The sequence below is a fragment of the Topomyia yanbarensis genome, chromosome 2, assembly GCF_030247195.1.
Source record: "Topomyia yanbarensis strain Yona2022 chromosome 2, ASM3024719v1, whole genome shotgun sequence".
NCBI lineage: Eukaryota > Metazoa > Arthropoda > Insecta > Diptera > Culicidae > Topomyia > Topomyia yanbarensis.
The window spans coordinates 235,042,888-235,067,774 of NC_080671.1; the positions used below are offsets into that span (position 1 = coordinate 235,042,888).

General features: G+C 36.8%; 1 protein-coding gene across 4 annotated transcripts in view; it reads left to right on the forward strand.

Moving 5' to 3' along the window:
• LOC131678338 (putative uncharacterized protein DDB_G0282133) overlaps nt 1-24,887 on the forward strand; it is a 2,723,618-nt gene that overhangs the window by 2,554,796 nt on the left and 143,935 nt on the right. For 3 of the 4 annotated variants that reach the window (XM_058958406.1, XM_058958407.1, XM_058958405.1), the window contains one exon: nt 14,920-15,107. The exons of the other annotated variant lie outside the window; for it this stretch is intronic. In XM_058958406.1, coding sequence (XP_058814389.1) covers nt 14,920-15,107 — 188 coding nt within the window. The remainder of the gene's footprint in view (nt 1-14,919; nt 15,108-24,887) is intronic. 4 annotated transcript variants of the gene reach the window in all.

The following is a 24,887-nucleotide window of genomic DNA, read 5'->3' on the forward strand; positions in this document are numbered from 1 at the left end:
AGAAGGTTACCATGACATTGAGCATGTTGTTTGGTCCTGCACTGAATATCGTGAAGCCAGATCACAATTAGTAGATTCTTTACAAGTCCGAGGAAGACCAATCCATGTTCCTGTTAGAGACATCCTGGCGTATCGCGATCCTCTATACATGGAACTTATCTATCATTTTCTAAAAACAGCGTCTGTCAAAATTTAATTAAATTCATCTCCTCATACTCTCATCCAAGGCTAATCATTCACCAATTAAAGGGTCCTAGAATATTTAGTTTTTAAATTTAGACAATAACAGAAAAAAAAGTAAATAAATACACCCGAAAATACTAGATCAGTATGAAATACAACAATGTAAGGAAAAAAGCAAACAATAAAGTGATTTCAGTGTTAGTTTTAGACAAAGTACTAGTATAGTTAAAATTAGTCTTAAGGATTTTTGTAACGTGCTATGTAAAAAAAAGAAACTGGCGTAAAAAGCTATTGCAAATGCCGTGTCAAATAAACGTATGAAAAAAAAAAAAAATGAATCAAATGAATCAAATGAATCAAATGAATCAAATTAATCAAATGAATCAAATGAATCAAATGAATCAAATGAATCAAATGAATCAACTGAATCAAATGAATCAAATGAATCAAATGAATCAAATGTATCAATTGAATCAAATGAATCAAATGACTCAAAGGAATCATATGAATCAAATGAATCACATGAATCACAAGAATCAAATTAATCAAATTAATCAAATTGATTTAATTCATCCATTCATGAGTCAATTTATTCTAATCCAAATGAATCAAATGAATCAAATGAACCAAATGAACCAAATGAATCAAATGAATCAAATGAATCAAATGAAACAAATGATTCAAATGAGACAAATGAGACAAATGAGACAAATGAATCAAATGAATCAAATGAATCAAATGTATCAAACGAATCAAATGAATCAAATGAATCACACGAATCAAATGAATCAAATGAATCAAATGAATCAAATGAATCAAATGAATCAAATGAATCAAATGAATCAAATGAATCAAATGAATCAAATGAATCAAATGAATCAAATGAATCAAATGAATCAAATGAATCAAATGAATCAAATGAATCAAATGAATCAAATGAATCAAATGAATCAAATGAATCAAATGAATCAAATGAAGCAAATGAAGCAAATGAATCAAATGAATCAAATGAAGCAAATGAATCAAATGAATCAAATGAATCAAATGAATCAAATGAATCAAATGAATCAAATGAATCAAATGAATCAAATGAATCAAATGAATCAAATGAATCAAATGAATCAAATGAATCAAATGAATCAAATGAATCAAATGAATCAAATGAATCAAATGAATCAAATGAATCAAATGAATCAAATGAATCAAATGAATCAAATGAATCAAATGAATCAAATGAATCAAATGAATCAAATGAATCAAATGAATCAAATGAATCAAATGAATCAAATGAATCAAATGAATCAAATGAATCAAATGAATCAAATGAATCAAATGAATCAAATGAATCAAATTAATCAAATTAATCAAATGAATCAAATGAATCAAATGAATCAAATGAATCAACTGAATCAAATGAATCAAATGAATCAAATGAATCAAATGAATCAATTGAATCAAATGAATCAAATGACTCAAAGGAATCATATGAATCAAATGAATCACATGAATCACAAGAATCAAATTAATCAAATTAATCAAATTGATTTAATTCATCCAGTGAATACAATGAATCAAATTAATGAAATGGATCAAATGAATAAAAAGAATGGATGAACAAAATGAATAAAGTAAAAAATGAATGAAATGCATAAATAAAACAAACGAATCAAATAAACAAAATGAGCTGAAATAATAAAATGAATAAAAAGAAGAAAATTGGCAGAATTAAATGCATTGATTAAAATGAAAAATTGAACAATGGTAAAAGGTTATAAATTAATATGAAGAAATAAATTGAATCAAATAAATTATTTTGATGAAATGATTGAAACTGAAAAAGTAGTCAGATTATTAAAATGAAGAAACTGAACAAAATGAATAAACTGGAAAAAATGAATAAAATGCATAAAATGAAAACAATGAAATGAATGATATGAGAAAAATGCGCAAAAAAATAAACTGATCAGAGTGAATCCAAAGAATGAAACGAATAAAATAAGTAAAATGAACGCAGATGAACAAAACGAATAAAAAGATACGGTATGAAATAATTAATTAAAATGAAGCGGTCATATATTTGAAGCTAAAAACATTTTTGAATTAAGAAAATGAATAAAGCGGATTGTACGAATTTGAGAACCATTGCATCAAAAAGTTTAGAAATGTTTTGAAAATCCCATCTTCTGAGAAAAGGCTAATAAATATGCAATGGACTTTCTAGGGCTTCTATCTTTTTTTGGTTTTATTCTTTTTGTTTTCATGCTTCTTTACTTGACGGCGTCGTTTTAAGATTATCTGGTGTTTCTACTTTATTGTTGGACCCTAATTATTTATCAGGAACCTGGAACGTTCAATTTGCTTTGGAATTCGAAGTTTACTTTTTGGTCACATATTCCCGAAAAAAGATTTATGTACAGAATAGAATTTACTGGTCCAGTATTTTAACACGCAATTGAATATAGTAAAGTGAGACAAGGTCACATGTGCTTTCAATCCCCTTGAACAGAGAACGACAGGGAGAATGCGATTCGTGAATGAGACAGGTAGATATTTCAAAGTTTTTATTTGCATTGAAGTAAATAGTGTAAAATGTCTAGGCTATGTCGATAGCATAAAAGCCGTGCATTCAGTTGATTGCAATGCAGTCTCTTTCCATTCATCCTCATAGCTTTCATATTGTTTCGTTCCGAATTCTCGTGCAGAAAATATGGATAAATAAGTCCTATACAGACCAATACTGTGAAAAAGAAATGGTGCAAACTACTCAGTATATCCAAATATGGACGACGATAAGTTAGAAGACACATTGCAGTTGCATCCCTCATCGAGAGTGGGTACTTTGGGAGACTTCTTTTCCTGGATCTGATTTGTGGATATTTTTGGTCTTTGATCCGTTATTTTTCATGAAAGTTCGTACCAATACAACGAATGTGCAGCTGATACAACTCATGGTTCATTCGTCTGCGCCACGTTCCGTCTTCCATCTGCACGCCACCATAGATGGTACGCAACACCTTTCGTTTGAAAACTCCAACGGCGCGTTGGTCCTCCACGAGCATAGTCCAGCTGTCGTGGCCGTAGAGGACCACCGATTTAATCAGCGTCTTGTAGATAATCAACTTCGTGCGGCGGCGAATTTTGTTCGACCGGAGCGTCCTCCGGAGTCCAAAGTAGGCACGATTTCCCGCCAAGATCCGTCTTTGAATTTCTCTGCTGTTATCATTATCGTCGGTTACCAGTGAGCCCAAATACATGAATTCGTCGACCATCTCGATTTCGTCACCGTCAATCCGAACTCGGGTGGGAGGTTCACAATGTCGTCTCTAGAACCTCTTCCTTTCATGTATTTTGTCTTCGAAACGTTGATGGCAAGACCAATCCTGCTGGCTTCAGCTTTCAGTCTTTGAGCATATATTTCATTCAAAATTCAATAGAGATACGAATAGTTTGAATACCGCACGTGGAATGTCTCTTTTGAAAATTTTCATCGTCAAACTTTCATATTACCCAGTTAAGCCAAACATTTTTCGGATATAGCCATGAATTTCCTTAATTATAGTATAGATACAGGCTTTGAATACAATTGAATTAAAATTGAGTTGATGTAGCAGCAGACAAAAAATAGTTTTGTTTTCTCAAACCTTCGCAATTACAATTAACAAATTTCAGATTGGCAGAAGATCTTATCACACAACTTAGAAATGGATATAGAAATAGCTAGATAGATGCGATAGAAGAGAGAGACAGAGAGAGAAGGAGAGAGAGAGAGAGAGAGAGAGAGAGAGATGGGTGGGGGCGTGTGAGGAATGGCAAATGATGGTTAATGCAGTGACATTATTTTTATAGGTATATTATTATGATATATTGATTTCTTTCATTCTTGTCATAATTAATGTGAGTAGTAAAAGGAAAAGAGCTAAATTTTCGCTAGACTTTTAGGCTTCAAACATACAGTTACTTTCGGTGACGCCACGAGTATAATTATATGAGAAATCTTTTATCTCACTACTAGGTGAATTACTTGTTGATCTGTGTATTGATATACCATCCAACATTTACCTCATGATTGAACGTAATGCGAAATCCAAGAGATAAATACTAGAACTCACTGTTTCTTTATCAACACATTATTTTGTCTTTGAAGTGAACTTATATATTGATTTTTGAGAAATAGTTAATTTATTATAAAGGTAATTCACAAAATGTTCTCAACATCGAATTCCTTGAATCACGTAGATGTGTTTTCATACCCCGATATTCAAAATCGGTTTAGTTTTGCCCCTAAAACACCAGTAAAGCAATACTTTGTATGAAACAATTTCATTTTTAGTTAGTGGAAATTGGTAAGCGAGGACTAAAAATACAAAATGTTTAATATCTCCGCCGCTCGTGCACGGATTTAGACAATCTATAGCTTGTTAGAAAGGTATTTATTTGTAATCAAATGAATCAAATGAATCAAATGAATCAAATGAATCAAATGAATCAAATGAATCAAACGAATCAAATGAATCAAATGAATCACACGAATCAAATGAATCAAATGAATCCAATGAATCAAATGAATGAAATGAATGAAATGAATCAAATGAATCAAATGAATCAAATGAATCAAATGAATAAAATGAAACAAATGAATCAAATGAATCAAATGGAACAAATGATTCAAATGATTCAAATGAGAAAAATGAATCAAATGAATCAAATGAATCAAACGAATCAAATGAATCAAATGAATCACACGAATCAAATGAATCAAATGAATCAAATGAATCAAATGAATCAAATGAATCAAATGAATCAAATGAATCAAATGAATCAAATGAATCAAATGAATCAAATGAATCAAATGAATCAAATGAATCAAACGAATCAAATGAATCAAATGAATCAAATGAATCAAATGAATCAAATGAATCAAATGAATCAAATGAATCAAATGAATCAAATGAATCAAATGAATCAAATGAATCAAATGAATCAAATGAATCAAGTGAATCAAATGAATCAAATGAATCAAATGAATCAAATGAATCAAATGAATCAAATGTATCAATTGAATCAAATGAATCAAATGAATCAAATGAATCAAATGACTCAAATGAATCATATGAATCACATGAATCACAAGAATCAAATTAATCAAATTAATCAAATGAATCAAATTGATTTAATTCATCCAGTGAATCAAATGAATCAAATTAATGAAATGGATCAAATGAATAAAAAGAATGGATGAACAAAATGAATAAAGTAAAAAATAAATGAAATGCATAAATAAAACAAACGAATCAAATAAACAAAATGAGCTGAAGTAATAAAATGAATAAAAAGAAGAAAGTTGGCAGAATTAAATGCATTGATTAAAATGAAAAATTGAACAATGGTAAAAGGTTATAAATTAATATAAAGAAATAAATTGAATCAAATAAATTATTTTGATGAAATGATTGAAACTGAAAAAGTAGTCAGATTATTAAAATGAAGAAAATGAACAAAATGAATAAACTGGAAAAAATGAATAAAATGCATACAATGAAAACAATGAAATGAATGATATGAGAAAAATGCACAAAAAGAATAAACTAATCAGAGTGAATCCAAAGAATGAAACGAATAAAATAAGTAAAATGAACGCAGATGAACAAAACGAATAAAAAGATACGGTATGAAATAATTAATTAAAATGAAGCGGTCATATATTTGAAGCTAAAAACATTTTTGAATTAAGAAAAAGAATAAACCGGATTGTACGAATTTGAGAACCATTGCATCAAAAAGTTTAGAAATGTTTTGAAAATCCCATCTTCTGAGAAAAGGCTAATAAATATGCAATGGACTTTCTAGGGCTTCCATTTTTTTTTTGGTTTTATTCTTTTTGTTTTCATGCTTCTTTACTTGACGGCGTCGTTTTAAGATTATCTGGTGTTTCTACTTTATTGTTGGACCCTAATTATTTATCAGGAACCTGGAACGTTCAATTTGCTTTGGAATTCGAAGTTTACTTTTTGGTCACATATTCCCGAAAAAAGATTTATGTACAGAATAGAATTTACTGGTCCAGTATTTTAACACGCAATTGAATATAGTAAAGTGAGACAAGGTCACATGTGCTTTCAATCCCCTTGAACAGAGAACGACAGGGAGAATGCGATTCGTGAATGAGACAGGTAGATATTTCAAAGTTTTTATTTGCATTGAAGTAAATAGTGTAAAATGTCTAGGCTATGTCGATAGCATAAAAGCCGTGCATTCAGTTGATTGCAATGCAGTCTCTTTCCATTCATCCTCATAGCTTTCATATTGTTTCGTTCCGAATTCTCGTGCAGAAAATATGGATAAATAAGTCCTATACAGACCAATACTGTGAAAAAGAAATGGTGCAAACTACTCAGTATATCCAAATATGGTCGACGATAAGTTAGAAGACACATTGCAGTTGCATCCCTCATCGAGAGTGGGTACTTTGGGAGACTTCTTTTCCTGGATCTGATTTGTGGATATTTTTGGTCTTTGATCCGTTATTTTTCATGAAAGTTCGTACCAATACAACGAATGTGCAGCTGATACAACTCATGGTTCATTCGTCTGCGCCACGTTCCGTCTTCCATCTGCACGCCACTATAGATGGTACGCAACACCTTTCGTTTGAAAACTCCAACGGCACGGCGCATTGGTCCTCCACGAGCGTAGTCCAGCTGTCGTGGCCGTAGAGGACCACCGATTTAATCAGCGTCTTGTAAATAATCAACTTCGTGCGGCGGCGAATTTTGTTCGACCGGAGCGTCCTCCGGAGTCCAAAGTAGGCACGATTTCCCGCCAAGATCCGTCTTTGAATTTCTCTGCTGTTATCATTATCGTCGGTTACCAGTGAGCCCAAATACATGAATTCGTCGACCATCTCGATTTCGTCACCGTCAATCCGAACTCGGGTGGGAGGTTCACAATGTCGTCTCTAGAACCTCTTCCTTTCATGTATTTTGTCTTCGAAACGTTGATGGCAAGACCAATCCTGCTGGCTTCAGCTTTCAGTCTTTGAGCATATATTTCATTCAAAATTCAATAGAGATACGAATAGTTTGAATACCGCACGTGGAATGTCTCTTTTGAAAATTTTCATCGTCAAACTTTCATATTACCCAGTTAAGCCAAACATTTTTCGGATATAGCCATGAATTTCCTTAATTATAGTGTAGATACAGGCTTTGAATACAATTGAATTAAAATTGAGTTGATGTAGCAGCAGACAAAAAATAGTTTTGTTTTCTCAAACCTTCGCAATTACAATTAACAAATTTCAGATTGGCAGAAGATCTTATCACACAACTTAGAAATGGATATAGAAATAGCTAGATAGATGCGATAGAAGAGAGAGACAGAGAGAGAAGGAGAGAGAGAGAGAGAGAGAGAGAGAGAGAGAGAGAGAGAGAGATGGGTGGGGGCGTGTGAGGAATGGCAAATGATGGTTAATGCAGTGACATTATTTTTATAGGTATATTATTATGATATATTGATTTCTTTCATTCTTGTCATAATTAATGTGAGTAGTAAAAGGAAAAGAGCTAAATTTTCGCTAGACTTTTGGGCTTCAAACATACAGTTGCTTTCGGTGACGCCACGAGTATAATTATATGAGAAATCTTTTATCTCACTACTAGGTGAATTACTTGTTGATCTGTGTATTGATATACCATCCAACATTTACCTCATGATTGAACGTAATGCCTAATCCAAGAGATAAATACTAGAATTCACTGTTTCTTTATCAACACATTATTTTGTCTTTGAAGTGAACTTATATATTGATTTTTGAGAAATAGTTAATTTATTATAAAGGTAATTCACAAAATGTTCTCAACATCGAATTCCTTGAATCACGTAGATGTGTTTTCATACCTCGATATTCAAAATCGGTTTAGTTTTGCCCCTAAAACACCAGTAAAGCAATACTCTGTATGAAACAATTTCATTTTTAGTTAGTGGAAATTGGTAAGCGAGGACTAAAAATACAAAATGTTTAATATCTCCGCCGCTCGTGCACGGATTCAGACAATCTATAGCTTGTTAGAAAGGTATTTTAACAAGCTTTCTATAAATGTGAAGTTTGTTGGACAACATTGTAATTTTCAAAAATTATTCGTTATTGCTGTGTTTTGACAAAATCGCCCATATCTCAGAAAGTAAACAACATATCGAAAATCAAAAATAATAATGTCAAATGGCAACGTTAGGCCTTTCATTTGAAACTAATTTCATTAAGATCGGCTCAGCCATTGCTGAGATAATTACATGACATTTTGTACATACATACCTACACACACACACATACAGACATTGTCTCAATTTGTCGAGCTGAGTCGATTGGTATATGAGACTCGGCCCTCCGGGCCTCGGAAAAAGTTTTCAAAGTTTGAGCGAATCCTATACATTTCTTTTGTAAGAAATGTAAAAAGGAAAGTAAAGGAAGAGAAACAAAGAAAAACTGAGCTTGGAAAGAATAACAAGAAACCACCTCGTAAACAAAAGAATTAAAAATTAATGTTTAGTACACGAAGATTCCTGACGAACTTTGACCCTTGATTTATCATCCACTTGAGGATGTTACTCCATAATACTGCTACAGATGAATTGTTACACGAAATATATTATTGTTAACTCTATTGCATAACATTTAATGCTGCTTTGTTAAGTCTGCAGTAACCTAATTGTACCGAAAGTTTTTCTATTTCTCAAAATGATAGAACTAAAAAAATACTTCATGCAGTCAGCCTTCCAATAGATTAATGCACCATTTTTGATTGACAGTCACTGATTTGCTTATGTTCTTCTTTCATGCATTAAATATACTGCAAAGAGAACGAGTCAGTAGGTCAGTTTAGTAGAAAAAACTTCACTGTTTCCAAAATATATTCAGTCACATTCAGTGTGTCCAAAACTAGGGGCAGATCACTCTAGAAATGTATGACAAATCTCGACAAACATATGATTACGGCCCAAAAGCCAACTGCCAAAATCCACTTTGAATGGAAATTCCGGACAAACAGTTACACGCCAATCACAGATGTTGATAGTAAATGAAAGAGAAAAGTTTTCTCTTTCATAAACTGTTGTGAACTGTGTTCGATTAGTAACGGTTTGTATGGAATTTCCATTCAAAGTGGATTTAGACAGTTGGCTGTCAGGCCGTAATCATATGTTTGTCGAGAAATATGCATCAAATTGGAAAAAATGCATTTAATTTCAATTTTTGCATCAACTTTGCACTCCCTCGCAGAAAAGTTTAACAAACGCCCTACACGGTAAAAAATTGTCACGTCTAATTCAAATGATGTTGCACTTGAATCAGTTTATCATGTACCACTATCAATTGAAGTGATTTAGCATTGATTTTCTAAGGATTTATAACTCGTATCAGAATGACCTGGTCTTTGAAAGCTATTTAATAGAAATGATCTTTAAATTGAAATGAATATCCGTTGAATTCGCACCACTGTATTAATCTATTAGATTTTACACCAATCGACATAACCCCACGAAATTAGCTGGATGAACTTCGTTTGACAATTCTCGGTGGTTTGTTTACATGGGAGTTACATGAGTTCTAATGTGACAGATGAGCACCCGTTGCACTCGCACTTACGCGACTAACGCAGTAAACAAACCACCGAGAATTGTCAAACATGAACTCCATTCATCATGAGTTCATTTGTGTCGTCATCTTGTAGAACTCAATTGAATTTGAGTGGTTCCATCTTTAATTACAAGTGTCAAAAGTGTCAAAACACTAAAGTCTTTAATCGACTAAAACGTATGCTCGGAAATAGAGGCAAAAATGGAAAATTTGCATTTCTAAAGTAATGTAGAGCGTGAGTATTGTATATTTTACTTGTAGTTAATTATTTATGTAATTATTTGTTCTCAGGTAATCCATAATGGGATATACCGTAAGGAGTACGGATATAGTTAAATGCAAGATCTATTAGAAGCAATGTACAACACATTTCAAATGAAAGTGATTTGCTGTTGATTTCGAAGTGCTTGTAAATGATCCATTCCAACAGATTGACACATTGCATTGAAATGTTGAGCAACCCGAATAGAAATGTACAGTAATAAAACCATGATTTTCACTGTGACAGTACAGTAATTTTACAATACTTTACAGTATGTTTTAGCGTTATGCTACAATACAAAAACAGTAAACTTTAACGTTTTTACAGTAAATTTCAATGTAAAATAGACTTTTACAGTGAAAAAGGGGGGTGGTTATGTATCTTAACATTAATAAAATCAATTTTTCTCCATACATTTTTTCTCGAAAACAGTAAAACTTAATGCGAATGCACTGTATCAGTTTTTTGCTGTACAGTGAAATTTATTGCTACATGAAATTTTATTGTAAATCTACTGTGAGAACTTGGCATCGAACAATGTTGAAACAGTAATAACTATAAAATTTATTGTTTTATGATTGTTTGTAGGGTAAATGCTATTGTAAAATTCTATCCGGGAAGTAGTGCGAAATCAACTGCAAATCACTTTCCATCAACGTGAGGATTTTTTACCGTGTACGCTGATTCACTTTGTTCGACGTTTTGTTGAATGTTGGGCTAATTTTTTGTAGGGTTTTGACGTCTTACACGCAACGTAAAATAAATTACGAATTTATATTTTGATGGAAAGAAATGCAATTAATTTAGTTGATTTTTAAAAATGCATCACAAGTGATCTGCCCCTAGGTCCAAAATATGCTTGGAACACTGTCCAAATTAGTGTGGAAGGGTCCGAAATGTGAAAAATTCATGCTGTGAAGAAATGTCATTTTCGAGTTTATGTCAATGTATAAAACATCCATTGACAGTTTTTTTTCAAGAACAGTAATTTTGGAGCAGACTCGTGCATGTATTGCATTGAAAAACATAGGCAAGCAAATATTTTTTGACGTTCACGTTATTTCACTTCCTCTAAGGGTCCAAAATTGGTTGGTTACCTTAGTACCCAGTTAAACTCATTCCGGAACCGGTTCGGATTTATGAATGGAGTCATTATGGATTCCAAATCAAATGCAACAACCAATTCCGACTCAGAATCGGTTGTTGCATTTGATTTGGAATCCATACTGACTCCATTCAAGATTCCGAAACAAATTCCGAATGGTTTGACCGGGCAGCATCACTTCCATGGAAATCAAAATGATTAAAAGCTGCAATTAGTTACTAAATGTTGATGTTCTGAATAATATGGTATTAAATCATCACACAAGATGCAAAACGTCGTGTGGAATGCTTGAATATCGTGTATAGTGCCGAACATAATTCTTTGTTTGGGGCTTTATAGCTACAGGGTGTTTGGTTCATGGTTAAGAATCTCTCGAGGGGTGATTGACTGTCATATTTGGAGAAAAAAATCGTTCTACACATACCATCAAATCTCAATCGTTACAAAGTTATTGAACTTTTTGTGTTAAAAACTTATTTGTCTTAAAATAGCTCTAACTCAAAAAGTGTACTTTGTATTGCAAATCTTTTAAGTTCATTGGGAAAGTAAGAAAATTTCCCATTGAGTGATGCCTTCATATGTTTCAGCTAATGAATTTAAGTAACCTTTTCAAAGCAATTTTTTTAAATTTAGCAATTTGGATCGATGTTTCGTTCATTTTTCGAAAATCTTAATAGTTAACATCATCATTTTAATAATTCAGATTGTTAGTCTTGAAGAGCTGCATAATTCGTTCTCTGACATGATAGATTTATCTTTTCTTGTTTTCATGTGTTTTGATTATTGAACTTGGATATTTTTGTCTCATTCTCTTTAATACTAGCTCTAATTGAAAAAAGTATGGCACTTGCATTTTTTTCTTTTTATTCGAAAGCCAGGAAAATTTTATATTGAAAAATGTATTAATACCTTTCAGTTAAGTGAATTTACCATTCTTTTAGAAGTAAATTAGTTTAAAGTTAGTATTATTATTATCATTTTCGTTAATTTTCTTAAAATAGTAAATAATAAATATCATCATTATTATCATAGAAATAATGCATCTCAGCAAATTCAACAATTATTTCTTTGACTCTACTCAATTATCTCTTCTTGTTTCGACGCAAAATCATTTTTATCACATCGTTTCATATGCAAAAATAACGATTTCGAACCCACTACATTTGTGGTGAGGTCGTGCTGTGTTAACTATTAAATAGCAGCAAAATGAAAAGAGATATGGATAAAGTTATAGAGAATGTTGAGGCACCAAATGCACAATAGTAAATTTTGTTGATTAATAATTAGAATAATTTCAAAACTCCTCGAAAAACGCTAATTGTAAGCTATTTTCATAGTAAAAGGCCATTTAGTATCCTTAACTAAGAGATATTTGTACATACATCGATAGAAAATTTTCTCAGTTTTCAAATGAAACCTTAGGAATAACGATATAAAGCGTAGTTTCTAGATTAGAGTCTTTAAGCACTTGCAAGTCGATTACACGAAAAGTTTAGTAATGATATTACAAAGAAATGAGAAAAGATAGGAATATGATGTTGAAGAACAAATAATGAATCGTCCTAAAACCCAACTTTTGGATAATAGATATTGCTATAATCATAATTCATTATTTTGAGTAAATTGACAAAAACCTCCTCAAAATTTTTAACCACTTTACAACTAAAAGGTAATTAAAACTGATTAACCGACAGATATGAGAACACCATTCAATTGGAAATTTTCTCACCTTTCGAATGGAACTGAAAGATTTAAAATACAAAGTATACTTTTTGAGTTAGAGGTATTTTAATACAAATAAGTTTTTTACACAAAAAGTTCAATAACTCTGTAATGAGACTCAGGTGATTCGCATTTGATGCCAGGGGATCCTGACTACTGCGCTGCAGAAGACGGAAAGCTGAGTAACCGGGAGGCTCTAGGCTTGTTCATTGACTCTGCTCCACGCTTTTCTGAGCTTTCTTGCTTCGAGTCCTTGCTCTCCCTTGAGTGCTGTGGCTCTTAATATTTGAAAGGTGCTTCGCCTTCCGGTCCCTTGCTAGTTGTATGTCGTTGCAATATTAAAAAAAATGAATCTAATTTCAAGTTCCGTTGTTGGTGGCAAGCCCGTGCATCAGGTTAACGATCCTCTGTATTTCCCTTTAATGATCGATATAATCGTTCGTATACGTGTATTTCGCAAACAATCAAACAATTAGAAATAAGAAATACTTTCGTTGATTTATAACATCTCGAGCTATCATAACTCTTTGTGTGTATAACGTGTTATCACTCGGTAGTTTGCAAATATATTGGGGAGAAGGTATAGCGAAATTAGTCTAAATAATGTCGCAATAAATAGTGATCCGGCCTATTATGCAGATAAGATTAGCTTTTCTAGGCAATACTCCCACGATCGGCTGTGTGGAGTTGAAATTGCTTTTGTTTAGAAAACATAGGATACTCTCGGTAGCCGGCTACCCAGTGTTTAAAAAGAACCAAAAACTAAACAATATCTTCTTTTTCGAGCGATCGTGTTACTAAACTACTACCTAATAAACTATGTACAGGTCGCATCGCTTGCATGGAGCGAATCCTAGAACACCAACCTCGCGACACCTATGGAAGAGTCTGATGAACCTTCTGTATAAGATTCCTCATTTTATTCAAACGATCGCCGGGTAAAATCAGCACCGACACGATAGAAACCACGAAAAAATTCGTCGCGTGATTGAATATTATTAAGAAATATAAGCAGTGCTCCTTATAGCCGGCTTGCCGGAGTTCAAGTTGCTTATTTTGCTAATCGTATTAATACAACAAATGATAAATTTCCCACATTCTCGGCAGCCGGCTGCCCAGAGCAATTATTACATGATAACGCTACTGGCACACTTACTAACAACTCTCCCATTCCCGTGATACATGTGGAGATGCAGAGGATTCCTCGGTCTCTAGTAGCAACATGTATCGGACTAACATTCCTTCCTTTCCCAGAGGATCTGCATTCGGACGTGGCCGGCGTCGGTATTGATCAGCATGCAGGGATCAGAATAGATTGTACAATGTGGCTCATCATGTTATTCCCAAGCATGTTGTTCCAATGAACATTTTGCAACCTAATTTGGTTCTGGTCAATAACGGAGTAGCAACTACGGGCGATCTCTTATGCTTATGCTTATGCTTATGCAAAAAGTTCAATAACTCTGTAATGGTTGAGATTCGATGGTATGTGTAGAACAATTTTTTTCTCCAAATATGACAGTCAATCACCCCTCGAGAGATTCACCCTGTATAACGCCCCATATATGTAGGTCGCTGTCAAACTTCATATGATGGTATAGGGTTGACAGAGAGCTGGTTGAATATCAATACTCACTGAGACATCCAAAAATTTGTTTTAAAATCGTTCAGCACGGGTCCAACGATGGATGTTTGTTGAACGGTTATTTGGATGTAGATAATTTATTGTGAGCTTGTTTTATGGAAAATGGCATTACATTGGGGTTAATTCATGATGACACGCAAAAATTAATACCCTCCTTCCTCCATGCACTGATTACTAAAAATCAACCCCTACTAAACAATGTTTTTCTTCAGGTAAATAAAATTTAGAAAAATTATGCAAAATTATTTTGGAATCGCCAATAACTCCATTTCTTAAGTAGTTACGAATTTGACAATCACATAGGTCCATTCCCATAAACCTAGTGGAACAATGCAGTTTTCAAAAATAACTTACAACAAAATTACCCTTAGGTTGCAACGTCATTGTCGGATGGTTCTTATTTTGGAGAAATATGTCTACTAACAAATGCTAGACGAGTTGCAAGTGTTCGGGCTGAAACTTATTGCAATTTGTTTTCGCTGAGTGTTGATCATTTCAACGCTGTTCTGGACCAATACCCTTTGATGAGGAAAACGATGGAAACTGTTGCAGCTGAGAGGTAAGATCAGTTTAATTGCCGCGATTATTACCAATTAAAAACTTAAAGGGCCACTTTATTGGGACTTAAAAAATTGTTACTGTCGTTATGTTTTACATTTCTTATAAAAGAAATGTATAGAATTCGCTCAAGCTTTCAAGATTTTTTCCGAGGCCCGGAGGGCCGAGTCTTATATACCAATCGACTCAGCTCGACGATTTGGGACAATGTCTGTGTGTGTGTATGTAACGGACAAATTCTCATTCGTGTTTCTCAGCAATGGCTGAACCGATCTTATCCAAACCAATTTTAAATGATTTCCAAGATATGAATGTTTGAATGCGTAAAAATGGCGTGTTTTGCAGTTTTTTTTTTGAATTATCAGCCGAAATTGACAATATGGATTAACAATTTATATGTTTTTAGACAGCTTGAACGAATACCTTTCGAACAAGCTATAGATTGTTGAACTCGGACTATTATCAAAAGAAATATTTAACATTAAATGCGGACGAAAGATTTTTATCAATTCCCATGCCAGAAATATGACCAAAAACATGTAATCTATTATTAACGCCAATAATCTATTATTAACTCCAAAACGGCTTATTTTAGGTCAATAGTGTCTTCGGAGAATTTAATGGAGGTAATATGCCCTTTCTTTTGGTATTGTGCTTTTGCTGATTAATCCCCCTATGAGTGAGATATTTTCACAAATTTTCGTGGAAGTGATTATATCGAAATGATGACTTCAGCAAATTTGTAGCTCTTACTTTTGCGAATAACTTTACTGAAGACTTCAAATATCTATTTTGAATACTTTAAAAGTTATGGCTTGTTGTTTGTGGATTACTCTTTGTCGCCTATTTATTGTTCAATATAGTAATAATCCATTGAAATAAGCCAAACGTTATTTCGATAAAACGAATTTTGTATTTCATTTTTCTGTCTACAACCGCTAGAAATAATCACCGAACACTTCCAAGTTGTCTGGAAGGAACTTGATAACTTATCAGTGCAAAAATGTTCATTTGTGCGAACCTTGTGACTGCAATTTTTCTAGCTTATGACCATCGGATCGATCTGAAACATATCGGAAAATGAAAAGCGAAATAAATAACTCCATGCAACGGCGTAGCCAAGAGAAGGTTTTGGGGTTTAACACCATACAAACCGCCCTCCCCCACCAAAAAAAAAATATTGAAGTTGAAAATTTATTGATGCAGACTGATTTAATTCAATACTACAATAACAATTATCTGATCCGTACATTGATAACCTATTGTTGTAAACATCATGAGGACTTTTGATAAATTGTCGGAATGGGGTCCTGATATGTAACTGATCTATTGGTCTTGATTTCACAGTTGTCTAATAGCATCAATATCAAATTCCTGCCTGAAAACATTCCAATAGAAAATTCCAGAGTTCTGTAATCAATCATAATCCTCAGATTTATTTTCAAATTGAGCTCGTTTTTGTAACTGTTCAGTTGGCCCCCAAATTTGCGTGAACGCAGTTTTAGATTGAAGTTTGGAAATCAAAGAAGAGTTTGAAATATAGATGTACTGTAATAAGGGTCTTTATTTAATAGGAAGCGAATTTAAAATTGATTTAATGTCTATGAAACATAGAACTGCTCACCAAAAAAATGCATAACTTTCAACATTTCCTAAAAATGTTTTTGCCTTTCTCATTCACTCTAAAATTCGTCAATCTAATCCCGACCGGGAGGGCCGAGTGTCATATGCCAATCAACTCAGTTCGTCGAGATCGGAAAATATCTGTGTGTGTATGTGGAAAAAATGTGACCTCTGTTAATCAGAGATGGATGGACCGATGTGCACAAAGTTAGTCTCAAATGAAAGGTACAACCTTCCCATCGGCTGCAATTGAATTTTTTATTAATTGGACTTCCGGTTCCGGAGTTACGAGTTGAAGAGTGCACTCACACAGCAAATTCACATATAAACTGAAATGAAAAATTTTCAAAATCAAATTTGTATTTTTGATGCCAAATGACTTTAATTTGCATGAAACATTCAGATGTTTGACGAAAATTGATTTTTTTTGGGCTTTGGTACATTTTTGCCTTTCTCATATAGAAAAGTTATGCAATCACTCTAAAAATCGTCAATCACACCGGCCCGGAGGGAGTATGCAGTGAGGGGTTGCTACTTTAAAATTAAAGCTAGTTTAAAATTTCTTAACAAGTTGAAAATTTTCGGCAGGACCTGGACCTCCATGATCCGCCGCTGGTTTCAAGCGATGTTTCAATATCACATAGTATCTCAAGATCGTGGCTGTCGATCCATTGTATGTATGTGCAAATCGTACTGAACATGTAATATTCATTTCTACCATTGTATTGAACATAAACAGCCATGGAATCGTAGTCTGGATAAATGAGAAAAGCACAATTGCACCACTAGGTGGATTAAAACAGGTTTTTATTTTGGGAATGCATCGAGTTGAGACGAAAACGTAATATGTATAATAACGAGGATAACACTTTCCGAATGTAGAGAGAAATTTATGAAAATGACGATTTCCATTCGACTCTAGCATGTTCTGATCGATTTTGATGAGCATTTGATTTTTGTTGTATGACCAATTATATGTATAGGTCAAATGTTTAAAAACAGCAATTTAAGGTCAAGATAGCATCATTTTGAAACCGCCAATTTCGGAGGTTTAGTATCTTCGATAGGTCTTACAAACGTTAAACAGCGCATCATTTGATAAAATAATTTTGACGGTATATCGTCCAAGAAGCATTTATGGTGAATTTTCTCAGGTTAATATTCATGGCTACAATAAAGTCTCAACAAATTCGCTAAAGACACGAACTCTGTTACTATTTTCTGAAAAAATAATTCTGCATTATTTTATAACTTCAAAAATTACGGTTTCGGAATTATACCGTTTGGACAGTATGATCGATTTTCACCAAACCTCCACCAAACCGAGTTTCTGGCTTCGCCGCTGACTTCAAGTAAGTAGAAACAAAGTCATTCTACACTCGTTCACAAGAAACTTCTTCGAATGCTGAATATCTATTATAATACATGAAACCCCGATTTTATCAGCCAAATATGAACAAATCTTTGATGAGCTCTAGCAGACGAACAAGACTGAATTCGAATAAATCCTTTCTTGAGCATGTTTTCCTTATCATGAAGATGGAAATATGCAAAAATAAAAAGTTCATCATAATCAGAAATAGTTATCAGACTACATCAAGGGACGGGAAGAAGATTTTAACAGCTTCAGTTTATTATAAAGAAAAAAATTGCCCGATTTAGTCAATGTCCCCATTTTGTCAGCCTAAAATACACCATGAGATTGATGAAAATGGGTCTTTATTGTATGTATTATTCACTGTGTTTCACTTTAATAGGTACATTTCATTTTCGGGGTTTTTTTTTATTGCATCGAACTACAACAATTTTTAGGTAGCTTTCAAGGGGTTATTTTTAGACTTCTTCCAAAATTTGGCGAACCTATTCCAATTCGTAAACCAATTAATTGGTATACTTAAGTGTTTATATGTTGCAGATAGAGAAAATATTGAAATTTTCAGCTTTTTTCCTACACAATATTACGAAAGCTTATTAAACAATTTTTCCTAATAAGTTCGTGAAAATTATTTGAAATTTTTTAAACAGTTTAATTTTATATTTAACCGTGATTTTTTAATAAATAGTGACCATCGCTTCACAACGTAGTCTATTTTTCATGGCTTGCGGTGAGCACGATCTCTCGAATTGCTGAACTGAAAATTATGGAATAGAAAATAATTTTTAGTATTCTTTACAGATTTAACTCGCCGCGCAGATGGCCCTGAATTAGACCCGCTGGTGCTCTAAGACGATTTCGCTAGATTTTCAGAGCACTGTGAACCCAGTGCATTAACGCAAGTGACGGAAGGTTATCGAAAAGATTCGTGAAAATGAAAATTCCAGTAATGATGATGATTTTCCCAAACAGTTCGTTTTCGAGAGGTTTTTATTTGTTCTTTGGCATTAGGATTAGCGATAATAATTCAAATCAAGGATACTACTGGGAAGTCACCTTTAGAAAAAGTCGATGTCGAAGTAAACTTTGGAACTATGCACGCATGCACTTCAGAGATAGTGTGATATCAGAAGCTGCGATTTCATTTCAACGCTTTTTTTGTGAAAAGGGAGATACTTGCAAATGTAAACATAAGGCTTTTTTTCATACATGCGAATCAGGGCTTTGAAACGCAACAAATTAACCTAAAAATTTTGATTCTACGATATTGCTTTCTTAAACTACAGCAAAAAATACAACGGGCGAAACTGTATTTTTGTTTGTTTATTTAAAGTTTCGCCCTCCACGCCCCATGCAAACAAACAGGGCGATACTTTTTTGCTAGCAGTTTAGAGGCGAAACTGTTATTTTCGTTTTTTTAGGATTATCAAGCTGATACCAGCTGTAAATATTAACAATGATCGCTATTGAAAGAACACGGACGAAATCGGTGGTGAAGAACGGTAGTTATTGTAAAAAAAACGTAAGGGCGATACTTCAATGCTGATAGGTGGGACCGAAAAAGTAAACAATCGCCAAAGGGGCGATACTATCATTTTGTCAATTTCAATAGCAAAAACCTGTTTTAATCCACCTATAGGTGCAATTGTGCCTTTCTCATTTCTCCAAACTATGATTTAATAACTGGTTCGTACAATATAACATTATGGAAATGTCTTTCATTCTTATTACACTTGGTAAGTATATATAAGAGCACCTTTTTGCATTCATCGAGGTATCGGTTTGAATCGGAGTTTTCTATGTGATCGCACTCCACAACCCGTAACTCCGGAGCTGGAAGTCGGATGGAAATGGAATTTAATATCAGTTTCCGGGGACGCAACACCTTTCATTTGAGACTAAGTTGATCAAATCGGTCTAGCTATTTTAGAGAAACCAATGTAACCATTATTCTGAATTTGGTTACTTCAGGATCCGTTGATGGTGGCCAGTGTGCCCAAAGAGACTTTGAATGACTGTTGGTGACCTAGATCTACAAATTCAACAGTTGTGTTTATATTTTGGAAAAAAATCACCTCACCAATTCATCGTAGAATTCGTTAGAATCGGGATTTGCTGCGTGATCGTACGTATCACCCTGTAATTCAGGAACCAGAACTCGGATCCACACAAAATTCAACAGCAGCTGATGGACCTTTCATTTAAAATCAAGTTTGTCAAAATCGGTTCAGAAAATTCTGAGAAACCGTTGTGGACAAATCAACAAATTTTGTTTTGTAACCATACTCTTCAACTCGTAATCCGGAACAAGATGTCGGTTGAAAATGAAATTCAATAGCAACCTATGGGAATATTATACCTTTCATTTGAATCTTAGTTTGTAAAAATCGGTTCAGCCATCTCCAAGAAACCGATGTGGACATTTTGTTAACAAATCCGCACATACACACATACATACATACATACATACATACATACAGACATACATACATACATACATACATACATACATACATACATACATACATACATACATACATACATACATACATACATACATACATACATACATACATACATACATACATACATACATACATACATACATACATACATACATACATACATACATACATACATACATACAAACATACATACATACATACATACATACATACATACATACATACATACATACATACATACAGATAAACCTGAATCACTGTGATACCGCACAGCAACTGTTGTGGCAGTCTACGACAGAAACTATGTGCGATGTCGCTTTGATCGCAGAGCCTTATCAAGTCCCCCCTAATAACGGTAACTGGGTGGCGGATAGATCAGGAACCGCAGCGATACAAGTAATGGGAAGATTCCCTATCCAAGAAGTGGTAGAACGTTCCTATGAGGGTTTCGTGATAGCCAAAATCAACGGCATCTTCGTATGTAGCTGTTACGCTCCCCCAAGGTGGACAGTAGAGCAGTTCAGCCTAATGCTGGAGCAGTTAACCGAGCAGTTGATCGATCGGAAGCCGGTAGTCATTGGTGGTGACTTCAACGCCTGGGCTGTGGAATGGGGCAGTAGAGTAACCAACACAAGAGGGTGTATCCTGCAGGAAGCTCTAGCGAAGTTAGACGTACGATTGTGCAATGAAGGCTCTGTTAGTACATTTCGGAGAGACGGGAGGGAGTCCATCATAGACGTCACATTCTGTAGTCCCTCATTGACGGCGAACATGAATTGGAGAGTATGCGAAACGTATACGCATAGTGACCACCAGGAGATTCGCTACCGTATCGGCCAACGGAACCCCGCGGCAGTACAGAGAAGGGTGACCGGCGAACGAAAGTGGAAGACGAAAGCCTTCAACAAAGACCTCTTTGTTGAGGCACTTCGGCCGAACGGCGGGACCGAGAACGTGGATGCGGCTGACCTAACAAGAAGGATTGTGGCGGCTTGTGACGCCACAATGCCGCGAAAACTGGAACCACGCAACAAACGGCGTCCAGCTTACTGGTGGAACGAGACGCTTAGTACGTTACGCGCTGCTTGTCTCAGAGCCAGAAGGCGGGCCCAAAGAGCAAGGTCGGAACCAGATAGAGAAGAGCATAAGGCATCGTTTCGGGAAGCTAGGGCCGCTCTAAAACGGGAGATCAGACTTAGCAAGTCAGAGTGCCACAAGGAGCTATGCCGAGAAGTAGACGCCAATCCCTGGGGTGACGCATACCGAGTCGTGATGGCGAAAATGAAGGGTCCAACGACGCCAGTCGAAATGTGTCCGAGCAAGCTGAAGATAATCGTCGAGGGTCTTTTCCCGAAGCACGATCCAACTATATGGCCACCGTCACCGCACGGCGAGGAAGAAGGAACAAACATGGATCGGCAAGTGACTAACGACGAGCTAGTAGAAGCATCGAAGCGCCTAAAACCAAAGAAAGCCTCTGGTCCGGATGGAATACCAAACGTGGTACTGAAAGCTGCGATCCTGGCATATCCGGACATGTTCAGGATAGTGATGCAGAAGTGCCTAAATGAAGGCAACTTCCCCGAAATGTGGAAGGTCCAGAAGCTGGTGTTGCTGCCGAAGCCAGGGAAGCCACCTGGCGACCCGACCTCGTACAGACCCATATGCCTGCTGGATACACTCGGAAAACTCCTGGAAAGGATCATTCTTAACAGGTTGACGAAATTCACGGAAGGTGAGCGCGGACTGTCCAAGATGCAGTTTGGTTTCCGCAAAGGAGCATCGACAGTGGATGCAATTCGGATGGTGCTCGAGAGTGCCGAGAAGTCATCTAAACAGAAGCGAAGAGGAGATCGATACTGCGCTGTGGTCACGATAGATGTGAAGAACGCGTTCAACAGTGCCAGCTGGGAAGCCATCGCTGCAGCGCTGCATAGAATGAGGGTTCCCGACTATCTGTGCCAGATCCTGAAGAGCTACTTTCAGAGCAGAGTGCTACTGTACGAGACGAGCGAAGGACAGAAGTCATTGCGTGTCACAGCGGGCGTTCCTCAGGGCTCCATTCTCGGTCCAACCCTTTGGAACGGGATGTACGATGGGGTGTTAACGCTGCAGCTGCCTAGGAAAGTGAAAATCGTAGGTTTCGCGGACGACGTGTCACTAACGGTGATGGGTGAGACACTTGAAGAAGTGGAGGTGTCGGTGACGGAGACAATAGACGCGATCGAGAGCTGGATGAACGGGGTTAAGCTGCAAATAGCTCGCCACAAGACGGAGGTGTTGTTGGTCAGTAACTGCAGATCGGTCCAACGGATGCAGATCGACGTCGGAGGGCACGTGATTGCATCGAAACGTGCATTGAAGCAATTGGGAGTTATAATCGACGACCGGTTGAGCTTCAACAACCACGTTGATTACGCCTGTGGAAAGTCGGCGAAGGCAACGAACGCAATAGCGAGAATCATGCCAAACGTCGGCGGTCCGAGAAGCAGCACGAAACGTCTGCTATCTACTGTTTCGTCATCGATACTCCGATATGGGGTTCCTGCCTGGAGTGCTGCGCTGAAAACCAAGCGGAACCGTGAAAAGCTAAACAGGACATTCCGACTGATGGCCGTACGAGTCGCGAGTGCCTACAGAACAATATCGTCGGAGGCAGTATGCGTTATCGCCGGGATGATCCCCATCTGCATTACCCTGGCGGAGGACGTGGAATGCTATCAGCGGAGAAATGCACGTAACGCTAGGAGACAGGTTCGAGCGGACTCGTTGGCTAAATGGCAACAGGAGTGGGACAACGCGGAGAAAGGAAGGTGGACCCACCGACTCATCCCAAATGTATCGGCCTGGGTACATAGGAAGCATGGAGAGGTGAACTTCCATTTGACGCAGTTTTTGTCCGGGCACGGATGCTTCCGGAAGTACTTGCATCGGTTTGGACATGCTTCGTCACCCCTTTGCCCGGGTTGTGCGACCGTGCAGGAGACACCGGAACACGTGGTCTTCGAATGCCCTAGATTCGAAGAAGTTCGTAGGGGTATACCTGGTATGACAGCGGACAATATCGTCGAAGAGATGTGCCGTGACGAACATACCTGGGACGCTGTCAACAGAGTGGTCTCGAGCATACTCTCCGAGTTGCAGAGGAAGTGGCGTAGAGACCAACAAGAAACCGCAAATCGGGTTTCGAGAGAAATTCCGCCGCCGGGGAACTCTCCAACTGTGTAGACTAGGTCCACCGCCGGGGACCAGTTGAGTAGTGCGTGATGTAGCACCGAGTTGGGTCGTCGGGGCGCCTGGGAACCGGACGTCAAGCTTCACCGGAATCGCTGAACCGACCTCGACATCCTTCCGGGTAGCTCGTGAGTAGGCTATATCCACCGCCGGGGATTGGACCGAGTAGACCGCGTCGCAGAGCTAGCAGTGGGTCGTTGGGGCGCCGGTGAACCGGAAGTTACGCCCCAACCGGAATCGCCGGATAGACCTCAGCACCTACTGTATGGCCCGTTGAGTAGGCTAGATCCACCGCCGGGGACTAGATCGAGTAGATCGGGCGAAACGGAACGAGAGGAAGCCAAAGAGCTCATGAAATTGTGGTGCTAAAACAAAAGAAGAATCGGTACCGGGGGAGCCTCCTTCGCCGGGGAACTCTCCGTCGGCGTAAGCTAGATCCACCGCCGGGGACTAGACTGAGTAGACCGCGACGAAATACCACCAGTCGCAGGTCGTCGGGGCACCAGCGAACCGGACGCTCTGCTCCACCGGAATCGCCGAACTGACCTCGACATCTGGTTGGTTGGCTCGGTTTCGGGAGAACTTCTCTCGCCGGGGAATTCTCCGTCGGAATAGGCTAGGTCCATCGTCGGGGACTAGACCGAGTAGTTCGCGAACAAGTCTGGTGCTCAAAGAATAAACGGCGTTGAATGGTGCGAGAAGGGAGTTGCGGTGCTAACCGGCACAAGCGAGCCGCAGGGCTCAGTGAATTAGACAGTCAGAAGTTTGCCGCTCAGACTGTACTCGTAGGGGAGGAGTACTAAGCCTCGACTCACAGCCAGCTTTCCGACTGCCATGCAGAGCTTGCCAGTCTGTGTGGATGGTAGAGAATTGGTGGTGTGTAGAGGAGTGGGGCTGTAACCCTACGGAAGAAACGAACTAGGAAGTAGTTGAATTAGAGTGCGTGCTATGCACATAAAAACCCCTCCCCGAAGTAATGCCGTAAGGTAGTGCCGGGGAGGAATCAGGTTCTGGGCAAGAGCAGTGGTTTTTAGCGGGTCGGGTGATGGCAGCCCAAACCCGTTCCCTGACAATGGGGTTTTTG